General features: G+C 35.6%; 2 protein-coding genes across 8 annotated transcripts in view; both read right to left on the minus strand.

Moving 5' to 3' along the window:
- Nucleotides 1-20,399, minus strand: part of LOC105332754 (uncharacterized protein DDB_G0280205) — a 255,829-nt gene that overhangs the window by 143,970 nt on the left and 91,460 nt on the right. The window lies entirely within an intron of this gene.
- Nucleotides 1-20,399, minus strand: part of LOC136274494 (uncharacterized) — a 50,665-nt gene that overhangs the window by 24,307 nt on the left and 5,959 nt on the right. Inside the window, exon 2 of the mRNA XM_066081441.1 lies at nt 4,106-4,208. Coding sequence (XP_065937513.1) covers nt 4,106-4,208 — 103 coding nt within the window. The remainder of the gene's footprint in view (nt 1-4,105; nt 4,209-20,399) is intronic.

Consider the following 20,399-nt stretch of genomic DNA (forward strand, 5'->3'; position numbering starts at 1 on the left):
CCGCCCTACCTTCGGGGACTATGATTTGAACAAACTTGAATCTACACTATCTGAGGATGCTTCCATTTTAATTTTAGCTTTTCTGGCCTAATAGTTTTTGAGAAGAAGATTTTTAAAGATTTTCTCTATATATTCCTATGTAAAACTTGATCCCCCAATTGTGGCCCCACCCTACCCCTGGGGACCATGATTTGAACAAACTTGAATCTACACTATCTGAGGATGCTACCATTTTAATTTTAGCTTTTCTGGTCTATTAGTTTTTGAGAAGAAGATTTTTAAAGATTTTCTCTATATATTCCTATGTTAAACTTGATCCCCCTCTTGTGGCCCCTCCCTACCCCCGGGGACCATGATTTGAACAAACTTGAATCTACACTACCTGAGGATGCCTCCAAACAAGTTTAAGCTTTTCAGGCCGATTAGTTTTTGAGAAGAAGATTTTTGAAAAATACCAACAAATTTTCAATAATTCTCAATTATCTCCCCTTTAAAGAGGGCGTGGCCCTTCATTTGAACAAACCTGAATCCCCTTCACCTAGTGGTGCTTTGTGCCAAATTTGGTTGAAATCTGCCCAGTGGTTCTTGAGAAGAAGATGAAAATGTGAAAAGTTTACAACGACGACGACAACAACGACGACGACTACGACAACGACAGACAACGGACAAATTGTGATCAGAAAAGCTCACTTGAGCCTTTGGCTCAGGTGAGCTAAAAAGTTAAGCCAGGTCTTAAAACCTAACCTAACCTAACCTAACCCTATCCGGCATCCGAAACCTTTGGCTCAGATTCAGCATTCAAGCCTGTCTGGTGCATCAATATCATAAGACCCACAATCCATGCAAGTTTGGTGACGTTAGGACCAGTAATAACAAAGATATATTCATCAGAGGGCACCTGCTCCAAAAACTTTAACCAGCTCTAAAACCTTAACCTCCTCCAGTATCCGAAACCTATGACTCAGCATTCAAACCTGTCTGGTGCATCAGTATCATAAGACACACCAGGTCCGGACGCCGACGCCGGGGGTATAGCATAAGCTCCCCCTTACTTTGTCTAGGTGAGCTAAAAATAACAAAAATTCCATATCCAATTTGACTGTAAAGGAAAACAGTATCAACACAATTTTAGGCGCACATAACGTTCAGACATTAATATCATTAAAACATAGCAAAATAACAAAGGTAAAATCAAAGGCCTGAAGGGCCATAATGGCTTACGGGTTTGATATGACTATATTTACATGGATCGAGTATGATTCCCTCTATTTCTTACGGAAACTTTAGTTTATTTATAGCTCTATAGAAAGTAACTAGCTACATGTAATTCATAGATCTATAGAAACTAACAGGACCGATATCAACATGCCCCATTTGTTGATTGGTCGAACCTTAGTGACCGAAACAGACAGGGTTGAAATCTAGACGCCTCTTTTATCAATTGGTTGAAACCACCATTGCTTTTAGGAAAATCATAGATTGCATGAAATAATTATGATGATGTCAGACTCAAACTCCAATATACGGCAATTTGTTTCTTTCTTTTATCCAACGACTGAAGTACATTAACTGTAAATTCATTCAACTATATAAGACACAAAAACACTTAAAACCAACATGCTCTCAAATATCAGTTTACCTTGTATTCCTACGCACTGTGAACTTGCGCGAGAGTTGGTGCACGGTGCGACGTAACAGCACCAAAGCCAGCGCGAAATCACTGCGCGTAAAAATAATATAACCAAATGATGAAATGTACTGTATGTTATGTACTATAATTAATGAATTCTCATGAAATCTACACCAACAAGTATTATTCCATTTTATTGTATTTCATAAATGTATATTTATTCATATTTTTCTGGGTTTTTTCTACTTTTTTAAGAGGCCTGACCTTCACAAGCTTTTATACGAAATATAAATTCACAAGGCAGTTCTTTCTTTCCCTTTGTACAGAGATAAACTCTTTGGAAGGGTGGGGAGGGGGGGGGGGGGCAAGTAACAGGCAGAACTATGCAATTACAGCAAACTTGTTTTGACACCAAATTTAATTAAAATTAATTACTGCACTTTAACTTTGCAGTCAGTCTCTCTTCACATGACATGTGTACACAGTCATTTTCAGAGGCATATACTATACGATGTCTCTTTGTTATAGTAATGTGACATCGCTTCCGTATATGACTTGCAATCAAGCTTAACTGTATATTGTTTTCTTATTTGAGTACATTTGGTCTCAAGTTTCCAATATTTTTACGACAAATAAACAGTTCAATCATAGCAAAACCAAGGTAACTACATCGAGGGAACATTGTGCTATTTATAGATCTTGGAAAATCCCCAACATTCGATAATGGCGGAGGTGTCGAAGAAGGCACATTATATTAAAACAAGTAGTAATTGCCCCTCTATTTATGCATTTATTACCGATTTATAATCCCAGTTTCAATATATTTCAATCATTAGTTCAGTCCTTTAACCGTTAAACACTTTCCCCCTTGCTGAGATCAATGTCGATTGAAGTTAGCGACGCTCTCTGCGGGTGCAAACGTTTTTATGAAGATTGAACGAAATAACGACAACTTTACATTTACTTATCACTGTTAGGATCTGAAATAATTGGGAAAAGATTTTTTTTCTTATAATACATGTAAGTATGCATAGCGGAAAGCATGGCAGCACTGTGTGATGCATGCCGGGGGCCTATACCTCTGCAAAAACGGTCTAGGGAAAACACTGCAGTTAATATTCATTCGCGTTAGATTTTAAGTTTATCTAAATAAAGTCAATTCATATTGGTTACAATAACATAAGTGATAATAACATATGGAAAATATAATCTTGCTTAAAGATATTTATTATGAACAACAAACAGTTAACTTAGCAACATTCGAATAGAACTATTTTTTGTCGTGCATGTTCAGATAACTGAACTCTTTGCCATAAAGATTATCCGGCAACTAGATGGCCGTAAGCCATAAAAAAATGAAACCAGAATTTTTGTGACCCGGAAAGAGTTGTTATTGACATTTAGAGTAGTCTCCCTTTATGCTGAATACAAAGTCTGTTAATCGCGATTATTTCACTCCCAAGGCTATAATACAAAGTACCATATATGTCTGCTAAATCATTTTTACTTTGTTGTTAAAATAATTGGTCCAAAAAATATAGGTGATGACAAGACCTGAGTAAACATCTGCCATTTTGCAAACTCATTTGTAATATACCCAGCTGATACAATGTATTGGGATAATATATACAATGTTTAAATTTATTTTCAGTGGTCTAATGAAATCGCAGAAATTGGAGATGCAGAATATAATATCGTACCTTTTATGTGAATGAAGGTTTTTGGGGACACAAATTTAAAAGTTACCCTAACTACCTAAAAGCGTGCTACTACAATCTTCTGCTTCCCATCACCGAAAATAACTCTTCCCTTTTGGAGGAGAGAAAAGTCTTGTAACTTTTCTGCCTTTTGAGGAGAGAAAAGTCTTTTGATTGATTATTACCCAAAGGTCATATGTTCATCATTGGGAACAAATTCCCCTTCTTCTTGTACAAAATGAAAAGTTCTGGTATGCCTCTATCCCGGGGCTTTAAAGTCAAAGTCAATCAGTAATGAATATTTCCAAATGCAACATATTTACACTATATACAGTTTTGTCAGGAAGTTATTTACTTTTCTAAATATTTTTCACCCTGGCACCAGTCTGCAGTGCTTTGGGTAAATTCAGACACAAAACTCCATTCTTGGTCAAACAGTCAGCAAGCTGGTTTTCACTTTCAATCCATTTCACTTCCAAGTTTTTTTTTTACATTAATTTGGAGCAATTTTCTTATTCTGCTTATTTGCATTTTTTGTCTTTTTTCTGCCAATTGCTATACTGACAGAATGACATTTTTGTGAGAATCAGTTAGGCAAACAATTGGTAACTTCATTCCTTCTTTGATGCTTGCCGACATCAACTCCATGTAAAGTGAAGCTAACATACAGTCTGTCATCAATGGCATCAGCCATTACTAGGGGCTCTGCACCCAATGAACTTCTTGCTACTCTTCTGACTATTACTTTCAAACTTAATGAAATTCTGTTTCTTTTTACCTTCTGTAAAGTCCTTCCATTGCACCATTAGAGTTCTCTTCATTGGAAGTTTTAAACGTCTGTGACACGAAAAACTTTTGAAAGCCTTCTTCCATGATGAAATCTGATAAGAAAAATTACTTCATTAAAAAGTTTGAGTTACAATTTTTACTTAGTTACTACTGAAGTGTACTTACTACACCAAACACAAGGCTCATGGCCACAATGCTCACCTTAGCAACTGTTTCCATCACTTAAGTGGAGAATAATGTAAAATTAGACCTTTACTTTAATATTCAACTAGAACTGTCCAAATGGAACTAATACCCCTTCAAGGCTAATTTCAAATGAGACAAATAATTGAATTGAATAATTAAGGTTTGCAACACATAAATAAAAAAAAGTTCTGGAATTGTACAAAGGAAATTCAGTTATCAAAGAAAACTAGATGCTGTCATTAGACAGTAATACCTGCACCAAGTGTATGCCCCTAAATAACACTGTTTTGTACCAGTAAATGTAAAAATGTAAGGCCACATGCAAGTTCTAGTAATATATTTAAAAATTAGAATTTTCAGAAAGAATGAGATCCCTTACCATATGAAAATACACATGAGCGGCACTTTATGTACAATTTGGGATTGAACTGTTTGCATGTGACTATTTTAAGTTAATTAATAATCTTAACATTTCATGTCATAGAAAGTAAAATGGTCTATATGTCAGGCTCCATGGTAGGCAGTTGCTCTCAGGGACTTAGTCCCAGGGAGGACAACAATAGGATACATAGCACACCAGTCAGGGGGGATGCCATTTCCCATTCGTGTAACACTGGGGTCACAGATACAGTTACTAGGAGTGTAGCAAGTGTTCCTTGCTACACTAGTGTCACACCAGTCAGTATGGGGGTAGTTCTGTCCCAGGGAACTCTATTTGGGCAGAGTCAGGTAAACCATGCTTTAGTCAGTCAGGCTGGGATACACTCTGGGCAAAGTAAGGGGGAACTATCCTGTGGGGAACCTTTGTATAGTGATGGGGGCCCATCCATCCTCAAGGTATCTGAGGCTTCTCTGTCTCAGGTGGGGAGCTCACATGAGGGTAGGGATTCCCCTGGAACCCAAGGCCACTCAAGTCTTTTGGCAGGACAAGGGTATGGTAGGAGTCACTCTGGAAGCAGGGTGGCACCTGATGGAAACCTCGGAGCTGGTATGACACAGGGGGATAGCGATGTTTTGTTAGTACCCCCATTGGCTAAGGAAAATGTGTCGCATAGATTAGTTGTCCCAGGTCAGGGCGGAAAGTCCCAGCAGAGGCTTAGTGTCTTCAGTATACTGGTAGCTTAGAGTGGAGTCTGTTCTTTGCTAAGTTAAGAACAATGGCTAGGTATTATGGGTGGAATGATGATGACTGTCTGCTAGCTCTAAGTGTTTCAGTGGAGGGGCCAGCACTCAAGTACTTCAATATTCTATCGTCGCATGGTGAGGAATTGAGTTTCCCTGAAATAGCCTCGCGATTTGAGCAAAGACTTGGTCAGGGAACACTTCAGGCTGCATCTCAGGTGGAGTTCTACTATATGACCCAAGGGGAAGAAGAGAGTCTATAGCAGTGGGGTGACAGAGTCATGGAGATTGCACAGCGGGCTCTATGGGCTCAAGTCCCAGGAGAAGTGCTTCAGGAGCAGTCAGTCTTGCGATTTGCAATGGGTTGCAATGACACGAGAGTGGGTAGAAAGTTGATAGAAAGTACCCCCTCCACTGTAGATGAGGCAGTCCACCGAGTGAAGACAATCAAGTCTTTGACCCATGTCGCAGGGAAGTACGCATGGTGTCCGTTGGCAGGCAGTCACAAGGACTGGGTTGTACCTCTGGCGGTAAGGTTGTTCCACCTAACCAGGGAGTATCTACCTCTGGGAAAGGTAAGTGCCATCGGTGGGCTGGTCGTTGCTTTAAGTGCAACCGGCAGGGACATTTTAGGAGGGAATGTCTGAAGAAATGCTAGGTCAAAAGGGTCTCCGACAGTTGGGGCTGAGAAGGGCATTGCGTCGTCAGTCGGGTCTTGTGGTGCAGTAGATTATGTGGAGGGCCCATGGCAAATACCGGTAAAGGTGAATAATGCTCGGTAAGCGCTGTGGTTGATGCAGCTGCTGAAATAACCATTGTGGCCCAGAGCATTCATGATCAGATGTCTCCTCGACCGGAAATTATCGCAAGCAAAGATGTGAGTCTAGCTGATGGCGGGAAACCATGTCGGTGGGTTCCCTCGGGGATGTTCTTCACAATGTAGAGATGGGACGGAACCATGTCAGGCATCATGTATATACGTTGCCCCATTACAGGTTGACATGCTCCTGGGGATTGATTTCCTGCATGAGAATGGTGTTGAGCTTAATTCTAGCACTGGGGACCTCAGTGTTGGAGCAAGCAAGGTGCCCATGCTTAAGGCAAACTCACCCTCTGGATTGCGGGAGGATATTTGTACGCCAGGACCACCCTATGGATGTGAGAGGCCAGTGTGACCTGGTGCCATGGACCCCGCCCTTTGCGTATCCTGATGCTCAGATTGTGTTGCGTGTGATCATTGCAGTGACTGTGTGTGAACTTTCCGTTGTGATGTGATTGATTGACTGTTAATGTATGTATTCTTATTCTAGTTTATGCACATTACGAATTGTCCATCACAGGGTTATATACTGTGTTATGTATCATTGTGTGTTTGTGATGTAAATGGCTTTGGTGGGTCAGAATTGGGGCATTCCTCCTCAAAATGGAAGGGAATGTAGTGTATTTCGGGGGTATTTTTTATGTAAATTGGGATTGGGTTCGGGATCCGCGGAAAAAAATAGTGTTGTTCCTTTCGCCTTGCCGAGGCCAGTTGCACTTTGTCTGTCTTGTATTCTTGTGGTTTGTCAGCTTTTATCTTCTTGCTACATAAATCTATTTATAGACTACCCTTACGATGTCAGAATTTTAAGTCTAAACACCTTGTCAAAAAACTTACATAACAATTTAAATTAAGTAATTAAGCAACCATATATCATGTCTGAAACACTTTTTCAAAATGTTCATTTTATTTGATGCAGTTTTTTGTTGTCCGTATCCACATTCTTTGTGAAATGACGATCACATTGTAAGCTCAGTTGCAGTGATTGGGAAGGCCAAAAATGTCAATGGGACTATGGCCCCACAGTTATTAATTTTAATGGGTCATTTTCATAATGAAAGGGCCATCTATTTATTCATTGGGGCCATTTTAAAAAAAAATCAAAATTATCAAGGACCAACCTAGAGCAAAACAACTTCTAAAAATTTAAAAACTTCACCAATTGGTTAAATTTCATTTATTTAAATAATGTGTTTATACATTTCATTGATGCAATGTTTTGTTATAGTGTTTGCTAAATGATAAATAAAATCAGTCTCTGTACTTCTTTGTTTTTTGGAGGCATTAGTCAAACCCTTTGACCCAATCATTACCGTTACGTAGAGAATCTTTCAAATTTTGAAGATTACTGTACTGGCATGCCACCAGTTCTCGCCAAGTACCATTTCTCGCCAGTACATTGTGACATCATTTTTCGTATATAATTTTATGTGTTGATAAAATGATGTCACAATGTACTGGCGAGAAATAGTACTTGGCGAGAACTGGTCAGACGCCAGTAGGGAAACAGTTTTCATCATTATTTAAACATTAATTTTGCGAGTTATTAACTAATTACAAGTTACAACTAATTGTAGTATCAGCACTTACATTAATAATACATCGGATGTAATTTTCAATGCACAATGTGGTTGCATCACCCATATTTTTAACCCCTAACGATAAGCATGACAAGACAGTCGCGAGTTTTAATAATCACAACAGGGATTAATTGAGGCTGTGAAAAAGTTTTTTCAATAAGATACTCTTCATTGTACTGCATTTGGGGCTACATTATTGAGAAATCGGAATACTGGGCGACTTAATTAAACTTTTCTATCAGAGGAAATTTTAGAATGATCTTGTTTAAGACCACGCATAAATGAGAGGAAACGTTTTATCCGTTGTTTAATTCTGTTTCACTAAACAAGACAAATGAAATTTGATGTTTTAAACGAATGTATTAAAAGACGATTAGGTAAGTCGTACAGAGTAAATTTCCAGCCGACATCGCTAAAACTTTTATAACCGATGAGAAAATTGAATGTGCACTTCAGGGCTTAGAGTAACTGATTTAATGCGCCATTTTACTCTTAAATGCGACTATGGCGCTTGGCCCAGGTCCTTCCCAATCACTGCAGTTGATGAAAGCATTATATATGTATGTGGGTTAATTACAAATCCATTTAGCTGTAATAAGGTGTGAAAATCACCTATCATTTTTTAAAGACAGTTGAGTATACCCCGCTTACAGATGGCTTCCACCGTTTACCTGTGTCATTGTCTTTAGTCAGTCAAGCGTAAAGTCCAGCTACAGACTGTCGCTTGGAAGAGATTATGCAATCAAAACAAAAGGTTAAGCGATTTTCAATGAAATCTGAGTGTCGTATTTTACAAAAAAACTGTCGCATTTAATTCTGAAAAATCACAAAAAGCGACAAATGCGATGGGCAGCGTGAGCCCTGGTATTTGCAATATATTGCAATATATAACAATATTCAGAGTATGATATCGCAATATGGTATTCACTGGCAAAACCCAAGTCTAGTATTTACTAGGCGGTATTATTATGCCTCCTGTGAGTTTGTCACTATATATTCAATACTCATCTATTTTCGCATAGTATACAAAGGATTAATATAGCGTAAGGCCAAACAAAAAAATATGAATTGTTTGTTTACTGTTACATGCTGAAAAAAAATAGGGTCGGTAGGTAGGATTTTTTTTAAATTTTATTATTATTTTTTTTACACTACTTCACAAACGCCACATAAACTGATAATACAAAACTGTTTTGCCATTGTGTCATGCTTACTTTTGTTTGCCATATGCACCCCTGCAAATGTAATTGTCATTTAAATTTTACACCACGTGGTTTTATTTGACCCTTTCAGTTTCGCTGTCAAAATTGTGCCTCGTATTTATAGTCTATTTTATAGAATCTAGGTACTTGTAATCAAAGATAAAATCTAGAGGTTTATTGATTTTAAACTTTTGTCTGCTGTTGCAACAACTAACATGCTTAGTAGAGATCCCCCCTGAAGATTAATTTTCGATGTGCTCCTGACCTAGTAAAAGTATCAATAGTGCAACAGACTATAATGGCATCATTTTATCAACACATAAAATTATAGACGAAAAATGACGTCACAATGTACTGGCGAGAAATGGTACTCGGCGAGAACTGGTTGCACGCCAGTACTATTTTATGCAGAATATTCCTTGAAAATGGCTTGATATGCTAACCAAACAGACACCCAATAATTTTTTCAAAAACATGATATTGCACACCACAAACATCAAACATGGCCATAATCGAGATGTGCAAAAATGGATTTAAAATGATTTTGATCAAGAATTTTATAGAAATAATGCAAGAAATTGATAAGATAACACCACGGAGTTGATGTCTGGTGTTAAATATCGGTTCGATAGCGGAATAAAGAAAATCTAGAAAACTTGTTGCCATCCTGTCGCTTCGCTAAGTTCGCTCGCTATGCTCTCGAAGCTTACTGGTAGGATTTTGCCTGTTTCTCATTTATTTTCAAGAAATTGATAAAATCGCTGACTCCTGTGGTTAAAACTATCTTTGCCTCCATGTTGTTTGCCTCATACTTCAAAATTGGGAACCTTTTCATTTCCCCAATGATATCGATCAAACACCTGGATAAATGTCATGTTATACGGCAATGCCAATATCAACTTCATTTGCTTTATGTGTGCGCATTCTTTAAACTGCAGAGAACATGTGGATGTTGATATTGACCCCATGTTTTTTTTCACTTTCACTTCAAACGCTTGACCGATTAAGATGAATATAAAAGTTAAACGTACCCATGAGTGACTTCCGAATTTATAACGATGGGTCGGCGATTAAATATAGGGTCAGTCAGGTAACCGTAAACAAACATCTTTTTTTGTTAGGCCTAAGCATACTATGCCTAAATAGAGCACGGCAATTGTTTTCAACGAAAATCTTGCAAGTGCCGACAGCGGGTTTCAAACTCACAGCACTAAAATCATTCAAGCTTGAAGCCCAAGGCATTACCGCTACGCTATATGAGCCGATAATGTGATTGACGGTATTTATATATATAAAACGTAGATATATACGACTGACATCAAGCAATTATAAAACTGCGAACGCTAACGCCCGTTTCCCGCTTACATTTTACATCCAAATATTTCAGAATTCCTGTCAGATATTCATAAACTAAGTTTTCTACTAAAAAGTATAATCAAATCCTAATCAATTTATATCAAAATAAAATTTGTAATCAAATTATTCATTTTTAAACAAAAGTTTTGCTAACACATTGTCTAAAAAAAATTTCATTGAAATCAGTCTCTATGAGTGAGGAAAATATTATTTAGCGGCCCATATGTGCATAAAAACTTAATAATAACATATTTACGATATATAATAAAGTAAAATTTCATATTAATTCATATCTGTTAAAGTAGTCCGAGTATCGCACTACGTCATAATACAATATTGGTTCGACTTTAACCAAGCGTTTTAGATACCCGGTATTGATTTTGCTCTACATCGCTGTTGTAAACAATGGCAATAATAAGCCATTAGAACGGTAATATATGTATTCTATGAGAGATAGAAATAATTAATGTTGAGAAACTCGATTCTGTTAAAGTAAAATGAACAAGAGGCCCATGGGCCACATCGCTCACCTGAGGAACAATAGGTATGATAAAATCAGCTTAATGGAGTCATAATACAAACTATCTGGACAATGTACAATAATACATGTAGATCCTGTATAAATAAAATCCATTTTCCCCTGGATATTCTTATGTTTATAATCATTAGTCCCCTTTCTGACAGGATGATTTTATAGTCATGTCATATGTTGAGTATTGCAGTTCTCAAAAAGATCCTTAACAATAGTTTATACATCGGATATAAACGTACATCAAACTCTGAACCTTCTCGTGAGGCCAAAGAATTGTCCTGGGGCCAAAGTCTTAATAATCATAAAGAATCATCTGGCTGATTAGTTTCTGAGAAGATTTTTAAAGATTTACCCTATATATTCCTTTGTTAAACTTTGACCCCCCCCCATTGTGGCCCCACCCTACCCCTGAGGATCATGATTTTCACAACCTTGAATCTACACAACCTGAGGATGCTTTCACACAAGTTTCAGCTTTCCTGGCTGATTAGTTTTTGAGAAGAAGATTTTTAAATATTTACTCTGTTTATTCCTATGTAAAAAATCGACCTCCCATTGTGGCCCAAACCTATCCCCAGGGGTCATGATTTTCACAAATTTGAATCTTTTTTTTTTTTTTTTTATATATATATATATTATTCAATAAATTACATTACAAGCGAGGCAACATCTCCGCAGAGACCCTCAGGTATATCGTCACCTGGGGTGCCAGGGGCCCCCTGGATCCGATAAGTTATAATTAATATCAATATTATATATGTATATATTCAGTTTGAGTTATGTCATTAATACAAGCATATGAAGAAAAATATTAATAATACACAGAAATAGTAGTTTTTCTAAATCATCTCGCAGGATGACACATTGAAGTATTTATAATAGTAACAATAGAACAGAAAGAAAAATATATAATGTATGTTTGACGTTTTAAGTATATTTGAAATACATATTATAGAAAATATAAAAATATACGTATATAACGAAAAGACTATCTCATTTAAACAAATGTAATATGATGGATGATTTTCGTCCTTGAATTAAAAAAAAAAAAAGACGTTCATATAATGAAATACATGCACATATGGTTGCTGCCACAGGGGATATCATCACACATCTTACAGAGTCCTCGTTTTCCCCTATAGCAGCTCCACTGGAGAGACAGAAACCCTCCAGTAGCTTGGAATATGAAATTAATTTATAATTGGAAAGTAAATACATGCATAAGGAAAAAAAGAAAAAGAAGATACATGAAGACTAGACATCCAGAAGATGTATACATGTACTCATATTAAACATAAGCCCATATCAGTTTTGTGATACATTGTTAATCATAGTTCAAAAATAACATTACAGCTTCTCAAATAAAAGCCTAAGCATATCTATGTTAAAATTACTATATTTTGATTTTTTCAGGGCTAAGTAAAATATTTTTGTGGACGTTTTCACGTGCGAAATTATGTCTTCTGGTTTTTCAATATCATCATTTATTCTACACCACATCTTGTATTTATAAATTCTAAGTGCTACAAACGATATAACATTATTATAAACGATAACTTTGTTATTGATTTCTTTATATAGTCCAACAATTACATGTTTCCATGAAACCATAAAATGTAAGATAATGCTAACAATATTCCATATTTTTTTGACATTTGTACAATCATATAGTAAATGTTTAATTGTTTCATTAGAGTGCTTACAATACAAGCATGCACTAGAATCGTTTTTCCATTTACTGAGATATTCTCTACTTATAAGTATGTTGTTTAATAGTTTATAGTTAAAATCTGCGATTTGTTTGTCAAACATGTTAACGACTTTGTTTATATAAATGTTTTTTATCCATTCTGATCCTTCAATATTAAGGTCCTTAAGTATTTTCTTGATATAGTATGGCTTTTCAAATTTGTGATCTCTAAAAATCTTATAGTAAAATTTACATTTTTTATCATCTATCGATTCATATATGTTACCATGAAATAGAAACTGCGGTCTGTGAATAACAGTCGTATGTTTAGCCAGACCTAGGTCAAACTGTTTTTTAAATTTATGAAATACGTTTTTCATTATAAAATATTCACAGATTAAATTGTTCTTTTGGGCTAATATATTCGAAAAGAATTCCAGTGGTTTTAGCCCATTTTCGTCAACAATATCTTTGACATATTTAAAACCTTTATTAAACCAGTTTTGAAAATAAAGTGTTTTGTTTTTAAACATGAACAACTTATTGCCCCAAATATGCTGTTGTAAAAATTCAGGGGTTGACATAGCATTTGCCTCTTTAGTGGTTTTTGAATAACTAAATGCTTCAAATATCTCTCTGTAAAATATTGGTAGCTTTTTTAGGAGAAATTAAGTGGTTTTGCAGATCTATTTTATTTGTGTGTAATATATAAAGTATGTCATCATCTTTCAGTTTGAAATTTTCTAGAAAATAGTGCAAGTTATTTTCACCGTTTAATATATAAGATATCCAAGATGATTTAATAGCTTTGATTTTTGATTCTATATCTTCTATTCCTATTCCGCCATATTTTACATCTCCGATAAGTGTTTTTCGTTTTATTCGATCCTTTTTATTCCAGATAAAATTGAAAATCAATCTATTTATAGATTTAATAATATCAGAACTTGGGGATGGTAATATTGATATATTGTAGATCAATCTGGAGATAGCTAGACTATTAATAATACATGTTTTTCCGAATATAGTTAATTTTCTTTTTTTCCACGATTCAAAAAGTCTCTCTAGTTCTTTCAGTTTATCTCCCCAATTTTTTTCAATGCACTTTTCTTTGTTGTGTCCAATATATGTACCTAGAACTTTTGTACAGTCAAAGTTGATCTTAATTCCATGTATTGTGTTTTCTGTTCCTTTCAAATCACCAAGAAGCATACATTCTGTTTTATCTATATTTAACGACATGCCAGATATCGAACCAAAACTATTTATACATTTTAGCGCAGCCTTTAGTGATTGTTTGTCTCTAAGCGGTAATGTAGCGTCGTCTGCATGTTGAATCAATTTTATTTCTTTTGTCATATATTGGGTTTTGAAACCAGCAATTTCTTTGTTTTCCATAATGGTTAAAGATAGTATTTCCGTCACAAAAAGAAATATTATAGCGGAGACAGGACATCCCTGCCTAATGCCTCTATTCATAGAGCATGTTTTTGTAATCCATCCGTTATTTTTTAATCTAAATTTTGGTTCATTATAGAGTATGAATATCCAGCTGAGGAAGTTATCACCAAAGTTAAATCTTTTGAGAGTTTCAAAAATAAAATTCCATTCAACAGAATCAAATGCTTTTTTAAAATCAAGGAAAAGAAGAATTTCGTTATAATTTTCATTTTCGCAAAAGTCAAATATATCCTGTATGGTTCGAGCGTTTATCCCGATGTATCTCCCTTTGATATAAGCAGATTGATGTTTACTTATAAGACGGTCTATTACTTTTTGAAGCCTATTTGCTAAGACAATAGCAATAATTTTATAATCCGTGTTTGTGAGACTAATAGGTCGATAATTTGCAAGATTTGATTTGTCCCCCTTTTTAAATATAAGCGTGATTAAGGAGAGCTTTTGTGAAGAAGTCATATTTTTATCATTAAAAGTTTGGAGTAGACAATTATAAAAGCGAGTTCTAAGTTCTGGCCAAAAGGTTTGATAAAATTCCCCCGGTAAACCATCAAGTCCAGGGGATTTATTCAACTTTAACATTGTAACTGCTATATCACATTCATTTATTGTAGGGAATTGTTCCAAAGATTGTTTTTCTTCATCATTAAGAATATTTACAAAGTGTACTTTATCGAGATAGGTCTTGATATTATTTTCATGAATGCAAAATTTGAATCTACACTACTTGAGGATGCTTCCACACAAGTGCCAGCTTTCCTGGCTAATTAGTTTCTGAGAAGAAGATTTTTAAAGATTTACTCTATATAATCATGTTAAACTTCGATCCCCCATTGTGGCCCCAACCTACCCCCAGGGGTTATTATTTTCACAACTTTGAATCTACACTACCTGAGGATGCTTCCACACAAGTTTCAGCTTTGCCGGCTGATTAGTTTCTGAGAAGAAGATTTTTAAAGATTTACTCTATATATTCATATGTTAAACTTCGATCCCCCATTGTGGCCCCACCCTACCCCCGGGGGTAATGATTTTCACAACTTTGAATTTACACTACCTGAGGATGCATCCACACAAGTATCAGCTTTTCTGGCTGATTTGTTTCTGAGAAGCAGATTTTTAAAGATATACTGTATATATTCCTATGTAAAACTTCGATCCCCCATTGTGGCCCCACCCTACCCCAGGGGGTCATGATTTTCATAACTATGAATCTACACTACCTGAGGATGCATCCACACAAGTGTCAGCTTTCCTGGCTGATTAGTTTCTGAGAAGAAGATTTTTAAAGATATACTGTATATATTCCTATGTAAAACTTCCACCCCCCCCCCCCCATTGTGGCCCCACCCTCAGGTGAGCTAAAAAGATTAAGTTTACAATACAATAAGTTGTTAAAGTTGGTTTCTGGAAGAACAGACTTTGAACATTTTCTTAATAAATATTGACATTTTTTTTACTTTTTTAATCTTTAGTTTTTAAGATCTGTGTACAAACATAGAATTTTGAGCAAATCTTTGTATCTTGCTTATATCTTGCTTATAATTCGAAGCTTAACACTCAAATATGGTTAATAAATAGAAATTGTAAACAATTAAACACAAGAAACATGCACTATAACAAATAAAGAACACAATTTATTTTTTCGAAATGAATCATATATATATACATGTATATACCTACATATTTCCGTCAGCGATATCAAAAGAAAATGCCGAATTACCGATAGAAGGAATTGTATTTCAGTACCCCTACATCAGATTTTGCTTAATTTGCGCAGGTAAACAGTTAACTGTTTGATTTACCGAAGTATCTGTTTGAATTGATACGTAAAAATCACGAAATACCTGTAGACGATAGTTTCCAGGTTTAAAAGCGTAAATAATGAAAACGAAACGAAAATCCGAACAAGCTAACACCAACACACTTGTTTGATCCTTGTTGGAACAATTAGAAAATTAATCAATTAAACAATAAAAACAGAGGGAAATGCACTTTAGTACGTTGTTAATGCATCAGATTTAATCATTTTCGCAACATTTACCGAAGTCTATGTTCCAAATACAAGGCGATTGTTTCCCAAGTTAAAAAGCAAAATGAAACGAAAAAATGAAAACAAACTAAAACCAACATCACAAGTGAAAATGACAACGCGTTGAAATATTTAACCTCAATTTACTTCACAATAATCGGCACCAAGGTTATTTCAATGTTTCATAGATTATATTCGCACGTGAACTGTTGCACAACAAACTGCCAGCTTCAAACAAAGAACCTCGTTTTCGAGATGCGGTAGACTGGCGATGCCTGTCATAAGACCAGTCTATCGCAATGAATTGCCAGTCTACGATATATGGAATAACGAGCCATTCTTTATAAGTATTTTCGCAATTATCTCAAATTTGGAACAGAAATCGCCTATAATTTTTGCAATTTATATTTTCCTTTCCCTAAGGATGATTTATGCTAAATTACGTTAAGATTAACTCGGTAGTTCTTGAGAAGAAGATTTTTAAAAATGCACCCCCCTTTTTCTACAGTTTCAAGGTTTTCTCCGCTTTGAATACAGATCGGACTTTTATTTCTGCAATTTATATTCGCCCTCCCATAAGGATGCTTTGTGCCAAATTTGGTTGAAATTGGATAAGCGGTTTTAGAGAAGAAGTTCAAAATGTAAAAAGTTTACAGACGGACAGACGGACAGACGGACGGACAGACGGACGGACAGACGGACGACGGACAAAATGTGATCAGAATAGCTCACTTGAGCTTTCAGCTCAGGTGAGCTAAAAACGAAGTTTCTGATTAACCAGGATCTCAGGTATGCCTATATCTTCTTTGTTTTGATGCCCCCCCCCCCTCCCTGAATTTTCTTTTACTAAAACCGGTTTAAATTTAGAGACAGAAGATATTTCGCATTTATTCAATCGTCAATTAATTAATGTTTAAATGATATCTAACATTGTTGACAGATCTAGGCAGAAAACTGTAGCAAAATGTGATTTTTACTGATTTTTCCGTCAGGGTCTACTTGGTTTAGAGCTTATAGCGTGAAAAGTAATCCGTCAACATATAATTTATTTTACCAAATCTTTTTTTTACGATGTCAATCTATAGAATAAACAACATGAATTAAAGTTTGAGTCCATAAAATAGTAAAACAAGAGGCCCATGGGCCACATCGCTCACCTGAACAGCAGTTCCTTGTAACATTACATTTCGTAGCATATGCTTTTTCTATTTTAAACATTGAACCCCTTTCTGGGGACCCAGTTATGGTCCGAGGTTTATGGTTGGCTTGAACAACATAAATAGTAACATAGGAATTAAAATGTGTAGCACTGCGGTGGGACCGCACGTACACAACCTGAAAAAGAAGAGAAGAGTTCCACTTCAAGAGGAATAACTCTCAGACTATACAGAACATCAAGAAAGATAACTCTTGGTTCCACTACATTAGAGTTTACACAATTTGAGGATCCTTGCAAAGTAATCTCACAAACTGTAGCATTATAGTTCTCGAGAAAAACTTTTTAAAAACATTTTCAATATATCTTTCTATGTTAAACTTTGAACCCCTCTTGGGGCCACAGTATTAGTCCAGTGCTAAAGTTTTAATTATTTGGAATCTACATTATTTAAGGATGCTTGCATAGTTATCTCACAAGCTGAAGCATTATAGTTCCCTAGAAAAAGATTTTTCAACATTTTCCCTCTATATTTCTATGCTAATTTAAACTTTGAACACCTCTTGGGGCCCCAGTATTAGATTGAGGTCACGGCTTTTTTAATTTCGAATCTACACTATTTGAGGGTGCTTACGTAGTTATCTGACAAATTGATGCATTGTAGTTCTCGAAAAGAAGATTTTTAAACATTTTCCATATATACCGGTACTTCTACATTTAACTTTAAACCCATCTTGGGTCCCTAGTATTAGTCCAAGGGTCACTATTTTAAAACTGTCGAACCTTCATTATTCAAGGTTGTATGCATGATAGTAATCTCACAAATTGAAGCATTGTAGTTCTCGAGAAGAAGATTTCTTAACATGTTACTTTTATATTTCTATAATAAACTTTGACCCCATCTTGGGGCCCCAGTATTGGTCTGGGGTCACGATTTTACCAATTAGGAATCTACATAAGTGAAGGATGCATGCATAGAAATTCCACAAACTAAAACATTGTAGTTCTTGAGAAGAAAATTTTGAAACTTTTCCTTTATGTTTTTTAAAATGTTTAAATTTTGAACCCCTCTTGGTGCCCATCAATTGTCCGGGAGTTACAATTTTTTGAATCTACATTATTTAAGGATGTACATGTATGCATAGTAATATCCAAAACAGTTGCACTATAGTTCTTGAGAAGAAGATTTTAAAACATTTTCCTATATATGTTAAAATCTAAACCCCTACTGGGGCCCCAATTTTTGTTCGGGGGTCACGATTTTTACAATCTTCACTATATATACAACCTTTTGTGTATGTATTGGCATTTTTGGTGAAGTGGTTCTTGAGAAGAAAATTTTTAAACATTTTTCATATGTAGTTCTATGTTAAACTTTGAAACCCGCCTGGGGCCCCAGTTTTGGTCTGAGGGTCACGATTTTTACAATTTAGAATCTTCATTATACATACAAGCTTTTGTGTAAATATTGGCATTTCTGGAGCAGTGGTTCTTGAGAAGAAGATTTTTTTAAACATTTTCCTATGTATTTCTATGTTAAACTTTGAACCCCGCCTGGGGCCCCAATTTTTGTTCGGGGGTCACGATTTTTACAATCTTCACTATATATACAACCTTTTGTGTATGTATTGGCATTTTTGGTGAAGTGGTTCTTGAGAAGAAAATTTTTAAACATTTTTCATATGTAGTTCTATGTTAAACTTTGAAACCCGCCTGGGGCCCCAGTTTTGGTCTGAGGGTCACGATTTTTACAATTTAGAATCTTCATTATACATACAAGCTTTTGTGTAAATATTGGCATTTCTGGAGCAGTGGTTCTTGAGAAGAAGATTTTTTTAAACATTTTCCTATGTATTTCTATGTTAAACTTTGAACCCCGCCTGGGGCCCCAGTTTTGGTCCGAGGGTCACGATTTTTACAATTTAGAATCTTCACTATATATACAAGTTTTTTGTGTAAATATTGGCATTTCTGGTGCAGTGGTTCTTGAGAAGAAGATTTTTTAAACATTTTCCTATGTATTTCTATGTTCAACTTTGAACCCCGCCTGGGGCCCCAGTTTTGGTCCGAGGGTCACGATTTTTACAATTTAGAATCTTCACTATATATACAAGCTTTTGTGTAAATATTGGCATTTCTGGTGCAGTGGTTCTTGAGAAGAAGATTTTTTAAACATTTTCCTATGTATTTCTATGTTAAACTTTGAACCCCGCCTGGGGCCCCAGTTTTGGTTCAAGGATCACGATTTTTACAATTTAGAATCTTCACTATATATACAAGTTTTTTGTGTAAATATTGGCATTTCTGGTGCAGTGGTTCTTGAGAAGAAGATTTTTTAAACATTTTCCTATGTATTTCTATGTTCAACTTTGAACCCCGCCTGGGGCCCCAGTTTTGGTCCGAGGGTCACGATTTTTACAATTTAGAATCTTCACTATATATACAAGCTTTTGTGTAAATATTGGCATTTCTGGTGCAGTGGTTCTTGAGAAGAAGATTTTTAAAGACATGCACCCTATACTTACTGTTTCGCAATTATCTCCCTTTTGAAAAGGGCTGTGCCCTTTATTTTAACAATTTATAATCCCCTTTTCATAAGGATGCTTTGTACCAAATTTGGTTAAATTTGGCCCAGTGGTTTTTGAGAAGAAGTTGAAAATGTGAAAAGTTTACAGACAGACGGACAGACAGACGGACGGACGGACGGACGGACGACGGACAACGGGTGATCAGAAAAGCTCACTTGAACCTTCGGTTCAGGTGAGCTAAAAATTACCAGACGCGATACTAGCATTGCATTTTTTGTATTCTATTTTGATATACCAGGTCCATAAACTTTAATAAAGCGTACTTACTTACAAAAATTTGCGCAAAATTATTGATGAGATATGACTTAAATAAATATTTATACTCTATTTTGTATGTTCAGTTCTAATTTTCCCAAAATTGGTAATTATTTTTAGGAAAAACGGACGTCTGGCAAATTTCATAATTGTCAATAATTTTCGCAAGGGGGTACACCCGTCTGAGAGGTGATAACAAACAAACTAGCATGTAAACATGCATATTTTCTTTTGTTTATGTATTGCTAGAATGTAGATTTATCATTTAAAGCTAAGCTTTTCATGATTGAGCCCATTTAGTGCCGA

Source organism: Magallana gigas, chromosome 4, assembly GCF_963853765.1.
Source record: "Magallana gigas chromosome 4, xbMagGiga1.1, whole genome shotgun sequence".
NCBI classification, from domain to species: domain Eukaryota; kingdom Metazoa; phylum Mollusca; class Bivalvia; order Ostreida; family Ostreidae; genus Magallana; species Magallana gigas.